The sequence below is a fragment of the Stegostoma tigrinum genome, chromosome 27 (genome assembly GCF_030684315.1).
Source record: "Stegostoma tigrinum isolate sSteTig4 chromosome 27, sSteTig4.hap1, whole genome shotgun sequence".
NCBI classification, from domain to species: Eukaryota; Metazoa; Chordata; class Chondrichthyes; order Orectolobiformes; family Stegostomatidae; genus Stegostoma; species Stegostoma tigrinum.
The window spans coordinates 9,110,875-9,124,077 of record NC_081380.1 but is presented as its reverse complement, the minus strand read 5'-3'; the positions used below and the strand labels follow the sequence as shown (position 1 = coordinate 9,124,077).

The 13,203-nt window shown below is 41.4% G+C and overlaps 2 protein-coding genes across 4 annotated transcripts in view; one reads left to right on the top strand and one right to left on the bottom strand.

Moving 5' to 3' along the window:
• dtx2 (deltex 2, E3 ubiquitin ligase) overlaps window positions 1–13,203 on the bottom strand; it is a 74,184-nt gene that overhangs the window by 14,343 nt on the left and 46,638 nt on the right. For 2 of the 3 annotated variants that reach the window (XM_048557168.2, XM_048557170.2), the window contains exon 4: window positions 8,009–8,164. The exons of the other annotated variant lie outside the window; for it this stretch is intronic. In XM_048557168.2, coding sequence (XP_048413125.1) covers window positions 8,009–8,164 — 156 coding nt within the window. The remainder of the gene's footprint in view (window positions 1–8,008; window positions 8,165–13,203) is intronic. 3 annotated transcript variants of the gene reach the window in all.
• lrwd1 (leucine-rich repeats and WD repeat domain containing 1) overlaps window positions 2,885–13,203 on the top strand; it is a 127,515-nt gene continuing 117,196 nt past the window's right edge. Inside the window, exon 1 of the mRNA XM_059655491.1 lies at window positions 2,885–2,974. The gene's annotated coding sequence lies outside the window, so the exon portion shown is untranslated. The remainder of the gene's footprint in view (window positions 2,975–13,203) is intronic.

The following is a 13,203-nucleotide window of genomic DNA, read 5'->3' as shown; positions in this document are numbered from 1 at the left end:
CCCCTATTTTTGTTGTTGTTACATTACCCCTGTAGGCAGTGTTGTTCAAGTGCTGTTTAGTTGATAGCTTGGGTGATTTGGTAGGGGGTTTTTTTTTAGGAAAAAAGGGGAACCTTCTCATTTCCAAACAAGTTGATAAGAAAATATTTAAAGTAGTCAGGTTGATTTGAAGGTGGATTTCAAAAAAAAAATCAGCCGAGATCTTTAGGGCTCTTTTGGTGATAGGGATAGTGTCCTTCCCTTTGAGCTGGAAGGCCCAGATTCAATTCCCAACCACTCCAGAAGCATGTCACAACCCTGAGCAGGTTGATTATAAAAGACAGTAGAGTTCTGAAACAGGTGAGTTGGTGGGAGGTATGAAAAAAAAAGCTGAGTTCTAAAAGGCTTTCGTGGTGAAGTGGTAGTAACCATACCTCTGATATAGATGTGTCATAACATGTCTAAACAGATTGATTAAAGAATATCTAAGAATGAAGTTCTTTAGGCTTTTAGAAAAAGACAGCTACTGCTTAGGCTGGAATTCATTATCTCTTCCACCAACAATATTTCAATTTAGTTCCTACCCTCAATTCCCCATCTTTTCGTTTTGTTGGTGCAACAGTTTGACAGTGTTTGTTATTTGTTAGTTACTTAGTTGATTGGACATTGGATATTTCAAAAATGAAAGCTGAATTCTCGAAGCATTGAGAGAGAAACGTACACTGCAAGGCTTTCAGTGCATTATTTCTTCCTCTGATATTATTTTTATTTAATCCCCTCCCTTGTTATTATGGAGAGTATTTAAAAAAATAGGTTGATAGGTATTAAACTTTCAAAAGCCAAGTTCTTTCCCAGTTGGATGTTTGCTTCAGAAGGAAAAGGGGGAAACAGGAGTTTGTTCTACACTACAGATCTACAATAAAACATTTTTGTAAAGTCTGGAAGTCTTTTGTTGCATATGTACACATATTGGAGTTCTTAAGAATGTGTGCAGTTTCTTACAGAGACTGCAAGATCCATATTTTCTTTCACACACTGGGATCAGCTGGTGCCAGCAAATCTAAAATGCTAGCTAACTCAGCAGTTAGTATTTGAGGGACCAAATGCAACCAGTTCTTTTACATTCTGGTTGACAGTGCTGGCATTTTATACATTTACTTTGATGCTTGTTGCATTTTTTTAAAATAACTGCCAATCCTCAAAACAGGATTGTGGTTTAATGGTCACAAATATCTTAGGCAAATACTGTCAGTCATAATAACATAGAGCTACAGGAAGAACGTCAAGCCCTATTTCTAAGTTTAAAAATGCACATTCAGCATTTAATGTGGACACTGATGTGGGTGAAAATGCCAGCACATGGGATTTACAAAGAAGCATTATGATCAGAATCAACTTGCAAGATTAGGATTTCAAGACTAGGGGACAATTTTTTAAGGTGACAGGAGAAAGATTTAAAAGACAAAAGTAGAGGTGTAGTGGACAGAGAAGAACATCACCTCACAGTACAACAGGATCTTGATCAGATGGGCCAATGGACCTAAAAGTGGCAGATGCAGTTTAACTTAGATAAATGAGAGGCGCTGCATTCGCAAAGGCAAATCAGGGCGGACTTATACACTTATTGGCAAGGTTCTGGGGAGTGTTGCTGAACAAAGAGACATTGCAGTGCAGGTTCACAGTTCCTCGAAAGTGGAGTCACAGGTAAACTCAGTGGTGAAGGTGGGGTTTGGTATGCTTGCCTTTATTGGGCACAGCATGGAGTACAGGAGTTCGGAGATCACGCTGCTGCTGTACAGGGCATTGGTTAGGCCACTTTTAGAATACTGTATGCAATTCTGGTCTCCCTACTATAGGGAGGATGTTGTGAAAAAGTTCAGGAAAAATTTACAAGGATGTTGCCAGAGTTGCAGGGTTTGAGCTATAGGGAGAGGCTAAATAGGCTGGGGCCATTTTCCCTGAGGCATTGAAGACACAGGGGTGACAATATAGAGATTTATAAAATCATGAGGGGCATGTATAGAGTGAATAGACAAAGTCTTTTTCCTGGGGCATGAGAGTCTAAAACTAGAGGGCATAGGTTTAAGGGGAGTGGGGAAAAATTTAAAAGGGACCTAAGGGGCAACGTTTTCCATGCAGAGGGTGGTGCGTGTAAGGAATAAGCTGCCAGAGGAAGTAGTGGAGGCTGGTACTACATTTAGAAGGCATTTTGGTGGGTATAGAGTGGTTTGTGTGCATAAGAGGTAGATGCAGGTACAGTTAGTCAGAATGTTTAAAAGCCATTTAGATAAGTTCATGGATAAGAAATGTTTGGAAGGATATGGACCACGAACAAACAAACAGGTGGGACAAGTTTAGTTTGAAATTACGGCAATGGTTAGCATGGACTGGTTATACCAAAGGGTCTGTTTCCATGCTGTATGTCTTTATGACTCTAATGCATGAACTGTCAAATCTATCCATCAAAACACAGTCAGCATACTATGGGGCAGGGGGGGTGGTGGTGGTGGTCAGGGGACGAACAATGGATTGATGAAATCAAATGTGCTAGTTGATGGAGCATTCTACTTTGTGATATGTCATATAACAGAAATTTTACTATGATATAAAAAGCCAAACAAGGAAGGAAGCACTGATGAATTTAACGATGGGAAATATTAATTATAATGGTTAAGTGCTAAGTATAGGGGAGTGTCTAGGAAGTAACAAAAATATAATAAAAAAGTTTCAAGGTAAATATTGAACAGGATCATAAATAAGATAAAAGGACTGTAATATGATCTTCTGTGTATAGCAGTCAAGTAGTAGGTGTAACATTTCAAGAATGAGTGGCCAATTAACCGCATGTCAACAGTATAAGAGAGATTATACTCTACTCAAAGATAATCTGGAAAAATACCAAGAATCTGAAAGTCATAAACACAGTCTCTATGGATTCCAAAGGGAAGATCATGCCTGAACCAGCCTTATTAAAAATTCTGAACAGCAAAGGCAGGTAAGAGTAAATATTTAACTTAATTTGCATTTTAATGGCCTCATTAATCTGTTGCACTACTTTGAGCGATTTTCAAGTTTGCATCCCTCGATCGAGGTTTAACTGCACCATTTAAACTGTATCTTCCCAGGGAGTATGTTGCCTCCTTAGTTTTCACTACAAAAACATTCTAACACACCCCCACCTACATTGTAGTTTGTGCGCCAATTACATACCTATTCTGCAAGTTTTATTTATTAATGTCTTCTTGTATTGTCACCATCCTCCAGTATTAACTATATCCAACAATTTAGTGTCACATTCAATTTGGTACCACTAATTGTGTTCATGTTTGTGAACCTGTGAGAGATACTAGCAACACACTTTGTGGAAGACCGCTTCCCACATTTTTGACAATCTGAATAAGTAGTTTTAACTCACATCTCATGATGGGTGTTTTGTGATAAGCTTGCTTTCATACTGCCTCTTTTCCCTTAACTCCACTTGTCTCGAGTTATAAGTCTACCACACAAGCTAAGCAATATCTTCACATCGTCTACTGCTGACTCCAAAACACACAGTGAATGGAGTTTAGTAGTGACAATCATTGATTATGAGACACATACATTAACATTTAAGTAGAATTCTTTTTATTTTCTTTCAGGGGATGTGTGTGTCACTGGGAAGACCAACATTTGCTGTCCGTCCCTAATTATCATTGAGACATTAGTGGTGATAACCAAGTGGCTCACTAAATCGTGTTAGGTGGGTAGCTAAGAGTTATCCACATTGTTGTAGTTTTGGAATCAGATGTAGGTCAACCCAGCTGAAGGTGGCAGATTTCCTTCCCTAAAAGACAGTAGTGTACCACAAGGGTTTTCATAACAAATCAGTAATAGTCTCACAGTCACTGTTACTTAGATGAATTGCAACTCTGAAAATGAAAAGCTTTTAGCACTTTTGTAATGCTGTATCATTTTCATTACCATTTAGATAGATCATACTGATTTTGCCCTGCACAACTGAAGCATATAATAAATAATCTACAGATTTATGACATTGTTGAATAGCTTGCAGTTATCATGTTGATGCTAAGACAGTGTTACGTTCTCGAGACAAGTGTGGATGCTTTGTGTTGTGACTTTTTGATATTGCAAATTCTGATATTTCAGTTAATTATTCAATTTAATTACTTAAGTTAAATAACGATGCATGTCAAGAGTTAAAGAGATGATAGTGAATGAAAGTCTAAGTATGTCCCTCATGTTAAATAGTGCAAGGTTTTGAGAATCATAATAGCACGATTAATTTGGAGGTTGACTTTAAATTGTGTCTCATGTCTTGTTCAAATTTGAGATCAGAATAATAGAAATCTGAGTGTATTATAAGGCCAAGCTGTAACAATGAATTCAGAAACCCTAAACTACAATGTAGAGAATCCAAGCTGTATAGAAATGGCACCAGAATTCTACAAAAGGGCTGAACCAGCAACTTGCTGTGAAATAAAATGGCGGTGTGAAAACCAGCAACTGTTACCACTTTTAGTAGTCAAACTTAACTTAATTATATATTTACATGTGAATGAGGACAGGAAAAGAACTACTTCTGAGAATCATTTAAACTACTCCTAATTTGTGCACACATTGGTGATCAAACCACAAATCTGAGCTAAATAAAAAAAAAAGACTGTGGGTGCTGGATTGAGTTTCGGTTTCTAGAAGAGGCCAGTCTTGTAGGAGCCTAGAGAGATGTTTGCAAGAAACAACAACAGAAAACCACAGTACAGTCTGATCCTGTTCTCTCTGGATATCCATATAAATGGGCTTCCTAGCAAGGGTCAAAGGACTGATTAACTCTCTTTAGCACAGAGAAAATGGGGTTAATTTTGATTGCTGTCTTGCTATTATTAGGTGAACTGGCACAAACTGTGGATTGATACGGGAACATTGTGTAGTACAAAAAAACAGGCTGGTACATCCTGCCAAGGCATCAGGCAGCATATTCACACTTTTATTCAATAAACCATTACTGGGATAGTTTATAACAAAAGGTAACAATTTATTTGGAAAACAATCCAGTTCAGTACCCTCTTCACATGCACTATATATCCCAATCAGACAGGCGCTACCCATCCCCAGTGTTGCAAAGGATGGGTCTTGCCTTGTTGCCACAGAACACCCCACATAGTTGGGCCATTCCATACCACCTGTCCTTAACAGAGACCACAAGTCCTTCAGGACTTGGTCAGCACGTAGTGTCCTAGAGATCCTGCAGGGAAATGATAGGGTAGATCCTGTCAGGTTGTTCTTGACCAGACTGTCAAAGTCACTAGGCAGAATGCCTCAACGCCAGAACTTTCTAACAAGCACCAAGACATCACTTGGCTGGTGGTGAGAAGGGCACTACTTGTGAAATCCTTCACGTATGCCCAAAAAAGATGCAGTGATTTTTGTCGAGGTTCATCCTGAGCAGCTCCATGATGCAGGATTTTGTGCTATAGGTTGCACACCAAGACAAACATTGACAGCTGTGCCTGTAGGATCATAAACTCGGTGAAAGACACTCTTTGGCCTGCCCAAAACTTGTTGGTCTTCCAGAGCAAGGAGTTGCCTTTGACTGAGTGTTGCTGACTGGCACATTTTAAGGTCCAGGACTACGCGCTGAAGGACACAATAAAGCCTGGGGCAGCTGCTGCCAAGACACAGTCAAGAAAGGCCATCGTCTAAAATCTTTCTGCAGAGGTTAAATTGAGGTCCATTCAGTTATCGGATCCTCCCAATGCCTCACATACATATAAATATCATCCTGTACAAGTACAAAATGCCTGTGGTTTGTTTGTTGGATAGAGTCAAACTCCAGTGTTTGTTTCTTCATACGCTACTATACAGAACCAAACTGCTTCAGTGACTATGTATGCATATAAAGGTATTTTTAAGAATAAATTATATTTGGGATTTTTTAAAAACTCAGTTAGTTCCCAGAGTGTTCCCACTGAAACCACCAAGATGGACACTTATGAAATTGATGCAATTCTCTGTGGACTTACTTGCCTTCCCTGTGGAGATAAAGACTTGCAGGATTTTCACTTCTATATTCCAGCAACACCGCACTGGCTAAGGACAGCTATTCATGATACTGTCAGATCAGGTCAGTAAGTCACCATTTACTAGCATAGTAATTTATGCTGTCAGTCCTTTCATACTCTCAAAAAACTCGCACTTTTCATCCCTTCCAGATGGCAAATTATAGTCTTTCTGACATATACTATGCAAACATGGTATATTTATCAAATAACTGTAATGACAACATCTGATAAATGTAAACATTTAAATAAGGTCACATTAAATTTGCAGGATAAACAGAATCCTTACATTCCTTACATTACAAGGAAAGGCTGAGGGACTTGAGGCTGTTTTCATTAGAGAGAAGGAGGTTGAGAGGTGACTTAATTGAAACATATAAAATAATCAGAGGGTTAGATAGGGTGGATAGGGAGAGCCTTTTTCCTAGGATGGTGACGGCGAGCACGAGGGGGCATAGCTTTAAATTGAGGGGTGAAAGATATAGGACAGATGTCAGAGGTAATTTCTTTACTCAGAGTAGTAAGGGAATGGAACGCTTTGCCTGCAACGGTAGTAGATTCGCCAACTTTAGGTACATTTAAGTCGTCATTGGATAAGCACATGGACGTACATGGAATAGTGTAGGTTAGATGGGCTTGAGATCGGTATGACAGGTTGGCACAACATCGAGGGCCGAAGGGCCTGAACTGTGCTGTAATGTTCTATGTTCTATATTATACATTCAGTTTTGGGCATCACACTTTAGAAGATGATGTAAAAGGCATTAGGGAGGATGTAGAAAAAAATACAAAAATTATTCCGAGGATGAAGGAACTCAGTTATGTAGCTAGACTGGAGAAGCTACGCCCATTCTGAGGAGAAGAGATTTGTTAAAATTAAGGAAGGAAAAATCAAAAAAATCAGGGGACACCAATTTAAAGGGGGACTTGTAAAAGAAGCAATGACAGGTAGAATTTGAAATTCTAGGCCCGAGAGCTTGGCGGAGTTGGATTGAATCCAGGCCTTCAAGAACGAGAATTGAAAAATTATCTAAGAAAAAAACAAAACAGTAGCAACTAAGTGGGATGCTCTTGCAAACAGCCATATGAACATGACAGGCCTGATGACCACATTCTGTGCTGTTAGCAGAACCATTCTATTTTTGCACAAGTACAATGAGAACACTAAACAGGATGCAGTTAAAATTTCAAAAAAAAAATCAGATACAGTTTTGTACAAGAGAATGAATTATAAAACTGCAATGGCAAAAAACACCAAAAGTACACAGTTGCTTTGAAACAAAAACTAAAAGGCTCTTCATTAAAAAAAGGACGGCAGCATGCATTTTGCTGTAATCAATATACAAGACTGCATTTTGCCTTCCATTTAAGAATGGGGTTCATTAATGAATACCACTTATGGGATAAAATCTGACATGTCTGGTCACTGGTGATTAAATGTCACATTATGAAGCAAATATGGAAACAAAGTAGATGTTGATCTTCAACATTTAAAGTCAAAACACAGGAATTCATATTACTTACTTGCACAAAAGAATATAGTGACCAAGAGAAAAAGATGAAGTTTTGGTACTTTAGCTCAAACCCAAGATAGCCTGGAAATAGAAAATGCCAGAAATGCACTTGAAGGAGAAGGATGGGTTAATGTTTCTGGCATACTCCTTGATTGGGGCATGGCTGAAACATCAAACACTGCTGGATCACGAATCTGCTCTGCATTTCCAGCATTTGTGGTTTTAATTTTTAAAGTTACACTGAAGTTAGTGCAAGATCATACTTGACACTTAAGATCCATTTTTTGTCCCAAAAGTACAGCCAATAATATTCAAATTCAGCCATATTTCTGGGATTGGTTGGACTGTCATATATAAAAAGAAAAAAATGCCATTACACCAAATTTGAAACCTCTCCCCACTGAGCAACAAAAAAAAATTACCACCAGATGTAGATAGGAAATGTCTTTACTTAACTACCTTTTCTGGATACTTTCTTCGATCTCCTAAATGATTTATCTTGGGCAGTGCTGAGTTTTTTACCGCTTTTTCTTGAGTCAGGATTGTGTACAGGTTTAGTTGCGTGGGTGAAGCACACAGGCAGTCCAGCAGCACACATCAGAATTGCAGTCATGCCTACAGAGGTTCAGTGGTCATCAGCATGCATAGGGGTAATGGTAAAAAAAACAAAATAAAGCACACAAAAATAAATTTAAAAAAGGAACCAGAAAAAATAAAGGAAAGTCAACAGAACCAAATAAAATCCAAATCACCAAGTGACAAATGAATTCCTTAGGCAAAAAACGTGCAATTAGTTTAAACATTGTAGGCTTCACCAGTGATTTGAAAGAGACCGAGTGAACAAAATCCCACAGAATAAGCAATAAGGGCAGCAGGCCTATGCAAATACCATGGCAACAGCAGAATTTTCTGAAACAGTTGGATCAGAGAACATCTCCATTCAGACTACGTTTTACTGCAGCACAGAAAGAACCCTACTATGAAGTAACTACATTGTTTATTTAAAGTCCAAAGAAAATATCAATACCTAGGAACTCTGACACTGGTGCTCAGATAACTGACATCATCTTGTGGTTTGCATTTGTTTTCATGAGTAAGGGTGAACAATGTATTCTTTTTGAAAAAGAAATCCACTTCAACTTCAATATTAGGTGCAGGTGCTCTCTACAGCACTGCTCCAAACCATTTCCCCCTCAGATAATCAAATTTCCAACTACTGGTAGGTCAGAATTGTGGAATTAAAGCAGCATATTCAGCAACTTCCTCTGTAAGCTTTGATTTTTCATAACTGAAAGTAAATTTCTCCAATTGAGAAGGTGGAAATTTCTCTAAATGCTAATGCAGGATAGAGAAGACTTTCTAACTCTTCTGACAAGAAAAATCAAACTGTTGCTATGATCCAACTACTCAAAGTGCAGGATAATTAATGAAGTCAGTGTTCATTGAAGCCCAGCATTTGTCTCAATCTGAACTCCATTCATAAAAAATGTTTTGGAGGTGAGATGTAGTAATAGCCAAAAACAAACCTTGTTGTGATGCAAGCACATCAGGTCAATTTCAAGGAAACAAGAAATACAAATTTAAATTTAATCAAATGCCATTTAATTAAATAAAAATAAACAGCTTGAACGTTTGAAAGTTTAGTAGGAAAAGTGTACAACGATACACCAATGACTGCCTCTTTCAATGAACTGCAACGCTATGTCTAAGTGTATCACTTCCCATGTTTAGATGGTGTGTAAAAGCATCTAAGAAGCAGATAGGAATGTCAGGGTACACAGTCAGATGACATCCAGGCATGGGAGAAGCTATATTGATATCTGTTGCTGTATCATTACAAAGATAATATATTAGAAGGAAAGATCATAAGTGTGTAACCAAGAGAGTGATGAGTAGATTTTCCAATCAATATAAATTGATTCTCCTTTGGCTCCTTGAAGCAGACTTCAAGATTTCAGTGGATGATGCTTATTGAATACAGTCAGCAATGGAAACTGGAGGTCTGAATCTTTTGTATGTTTTTAGGTGGCCGCTGTGAAATGTTAGGAATCTACTCCGATACTGCACTTATGTTAAATAAACATCCAATTTAATTTCCAGATAGAATTATACCCGAGTGTAGGCAACACATCCCATTATCACATTAAATGCTCCAATGGTTTACCTCAGATCATTGTAAAATAATGAGTGAAAAACAGTTAATTTCACAAAAGTTGAATATATTTGAAGAGCGATGGTAAAATCTTATAGCAAAATGCTTGCAAGCACCAGAACAACAAATCTGCTTCTCCAATCCCTCAATATTTAAGTGTCCTGAGATCTTCCGGCAGGATCTCTCAACAATGACATATAATGGGACTAGGACCTCAGCGAATCAATTCATAACAGTGACCCTATATTGCTGCAGAAAGCTTCTTGAAATGCAAATGTTAAATTGATAACTCTGTCTAATCCTTCCTCTGCTGATGTTAAGTCAGCTTTGCCACTTGACATGAACATCTGCTGAACATCCAGTATTTTCCTGAAACAGCCTCCTTTATAGTCATTTAGAAGGTGGGCCATGTTTTTGCATAACCAGGTGACTGTGCTATGAAAGAATAAAATAGCATGGGCCCTGAAATTATATCTCATCATACTGACAAATGAACATTTAGCACACTTGTTGACTATTTCGACAGACAGTAGCATACAATCAGCTGATTAATTCTTCTATTAATACAGGCAGTATAGATGAACATATGAGGAGTTCATGGACTGGCATTCCTCAGTGTATGTTTAGAGCTTGGCTTTTTCAATAAATTAGTGGACTTACAGCATTTTCAAAATGAAATACTGGATATCCAACAATTTAAATAGACGGTCCAATCACAAAGAATAGCTAACAAAACTTTTCAGACTTCATAGATAAGAGATAATGGGAACTGCAGATGCTGGAAAATCCAAGATAATAAAGTGTGAAGCTGGATGAATACAGCAGGCCAAGCAGCATCTCAGGAGCACAAAAGCTGACGTTTCGGGCCTAGGCCCATCAGAGAGGGGGATGGGGTGAGGGTTCTGGAATAAATAGGGAGAGAGGGGGAGGCAGACCGAAGGTGGAAAGAAAAGAAGATAGGTGGAGAGGAGAGTATAGGTGGGGAGGTAGGGAGGGCTTAGGTCAGTCCAGGGAAGACAGACAGGTCAAGGAGGTGGGATGGGGTTAGTAGGTAGGAAATGGAGGTGTGGCTTGGGGTGGGAGGAAGGGATGGATGAGAGGAAGAACAGGTTCGGGAGGCAGAGACACGCTGGGCTGGTTGTGTGATGCAGTGGGGGGAGGGGATGAACTGGGCTGGTTTTGGGATGCGGTGGGGGAAGGGGAGATTTTGAAGCTGGTGAAGTCCACATTGATACCATTGGGCTGCAGGGTTTCCAAGCGGAATATGAGTTGCTGTTCCTGCAACCTTCAGGTGGCATCATTGTGGCACTGCAGGAGGCCCATGATGCACATGCCATCTAAAGAATGGGAGGGGGACTGGAAATGGTTGGCGACTGGGAGGTGCAGTTGTTTATTGTGAACCGAGCGGAGGTGTTTTGCAAAGCGGTCCCCAAGCCTCCGCTTGGTTTCCCCAATGTAGAGGGAGCCACACCGGGTACAATGGATACAGTATACCACATTAAGCAGAGTTCACCTGCACATCTGCCAATGTGGAAAGTCATCTTGGGGCCCGGGACAGGGGTGAGGGAGGTGGTGTGGGGCAAGTGGAGCATTTCCTGTGGTTGCAGGGGAAGGTGCTGGGTGTGGTGGGGTTGGAGGGCAGTGTGGAGCGAACAATGGAGTCACGGAGAGAGTGGTCTCTCCGGAAAGCAGACAAGGGTGGGAATGGAAAAATGTCTGTGGTGGTGGGGTCGGATTGTAGATGGCGGAAGTGTTGGAGGATGATGCGTTGCATCCGGAGGTTGGTGGGGTGGTGTGTGAGAACGAGGGGGATCCTCTTTGGGCAGTGGTGAGGGATGTGTTGCAGAAAATGCGGGAGACGCGGTCAAGGGCGTTCTCGACCACTGTGGGGGGAAGTTGCGGTCCTTGAAGAACGTGGACATCTGGGATGTGCAGGAGTGGAATGCCTCATCCTGGGAGGAGATGCAGCGGAGGCGGAGGAATTGGGAATAGGGGATGGAATTTTTGCAGGAGGGTAGGTGGGAGGAGGTGTATTCTAGGTAGCCGTGGGAGTCAGTGGGCTTGAAATGAACATCAGTTACAAGCTGGTTGCCTGAGATGGAGACTGAGCTGTCCAGGAAGGTGAGGGATGTGCTGGAGATGGCCCAGGTGAACTGAAGGTTGGGGTGGAAGGTGTTGGTGAAGTGGATGAACTGCTCGAGCTCCTCTGGGGAGCAAGAGGCGGCGCCGATACACACAGTCATCAATGTAACGGAGGAAGTGGTGGGGTTTGGGGCGTGTGTAAGTAGGAAGAGAGACCGTTCCACGTAATCTACAAAGAGGCAGGCATAGCTGGGGCCCATGGCCACCCCCTTTTTCTGTAGGAAGTGGGAGGAATCGAAAGAGAAGTTGTTGAGGGTGAGGATGAGTTTGGCTAGGCGGATGAGGGTGTCGGTGGAGGGGGACTGGTCGGGCCTGCGGGACAGGAAGTGGAGGGCTTTGAGGCCATCTGCATGCGGAATACACTTGTATAGGGACTGTACGTCCATGGTGAAAATGAGCGGGTGGGGGCCAGGGAATTGGACGTTCTGGAGGAGGTGGAGGGCGTGGGTGGTGTCACGGACGTAGGTAGGGAGTTCCTGGAACAAAGGGGAGAAAATGGAGTCTAGATAGGTGGAGATGAGTTCGGTGGGGCAGGAACAGGCTGAGACAATGGGTCAACCAGGGCAGGCAGGTTTGTGGATTTTGGGAAGGAGATAGAAACGGGCCGTGCGGGGTTGGGGAATAATAAGGTTAGAGGCTATGGGTGGGAGGTCCCCTGAGGTGATGACGTCCCTTCGGTGGGGCAGTTCGTCCCCTCCCCCCACTGCATCACACAACCAACCCAGCTCTTCCCCTCCCCCCACTGCATCCCAAAACCAGCCCAGCCGGTCTCTGCCTCCCTAACCTGTTCTTCCTCCCACCCCAAGCCGCACCTCCATCTCCTACCTACTAACCTCATCCCACCTCCTTGACCTGTCCATCTTCCCTGGACTGACTTATCCCCTTCCTATCTCCCCACCTATACTCTCCTCTCCACCTATCTTCTTTTCTCTCCATCTTCGGTCCGCCTCCCCCTCTCTCCCTATTTATTCCAGAACCCTCACCCCATTCCCCTCTCTGATGAAGGGTCTACGCCCGAAACGTCAGCTTTTGTGCTCCTGAGATGCTGCTTGGCCTGCTGTATTCATCCAGCTTCACAATTTATTATTTTCAGACTTCATTTCAGGCAAGTGTTCAGAAACTGAACTTCACCAGCTAAACATGAACTGCACATGACACCTCTCTGAATTCCAAAAGTCTACAATCATCAACAAGGTACAAGTAAAGAATGCAAGAATATTTTTCATCATCTGGAGTACAGCTCCAGCAACATAAGAAGCTCGACACCATCCAGAACAGATCAGCCTATTTGACCGACTCCTCATTCACTATTTGAGTCTCACGCTCATACTACAGCAATAATGCACTGTTTCTTTGACAG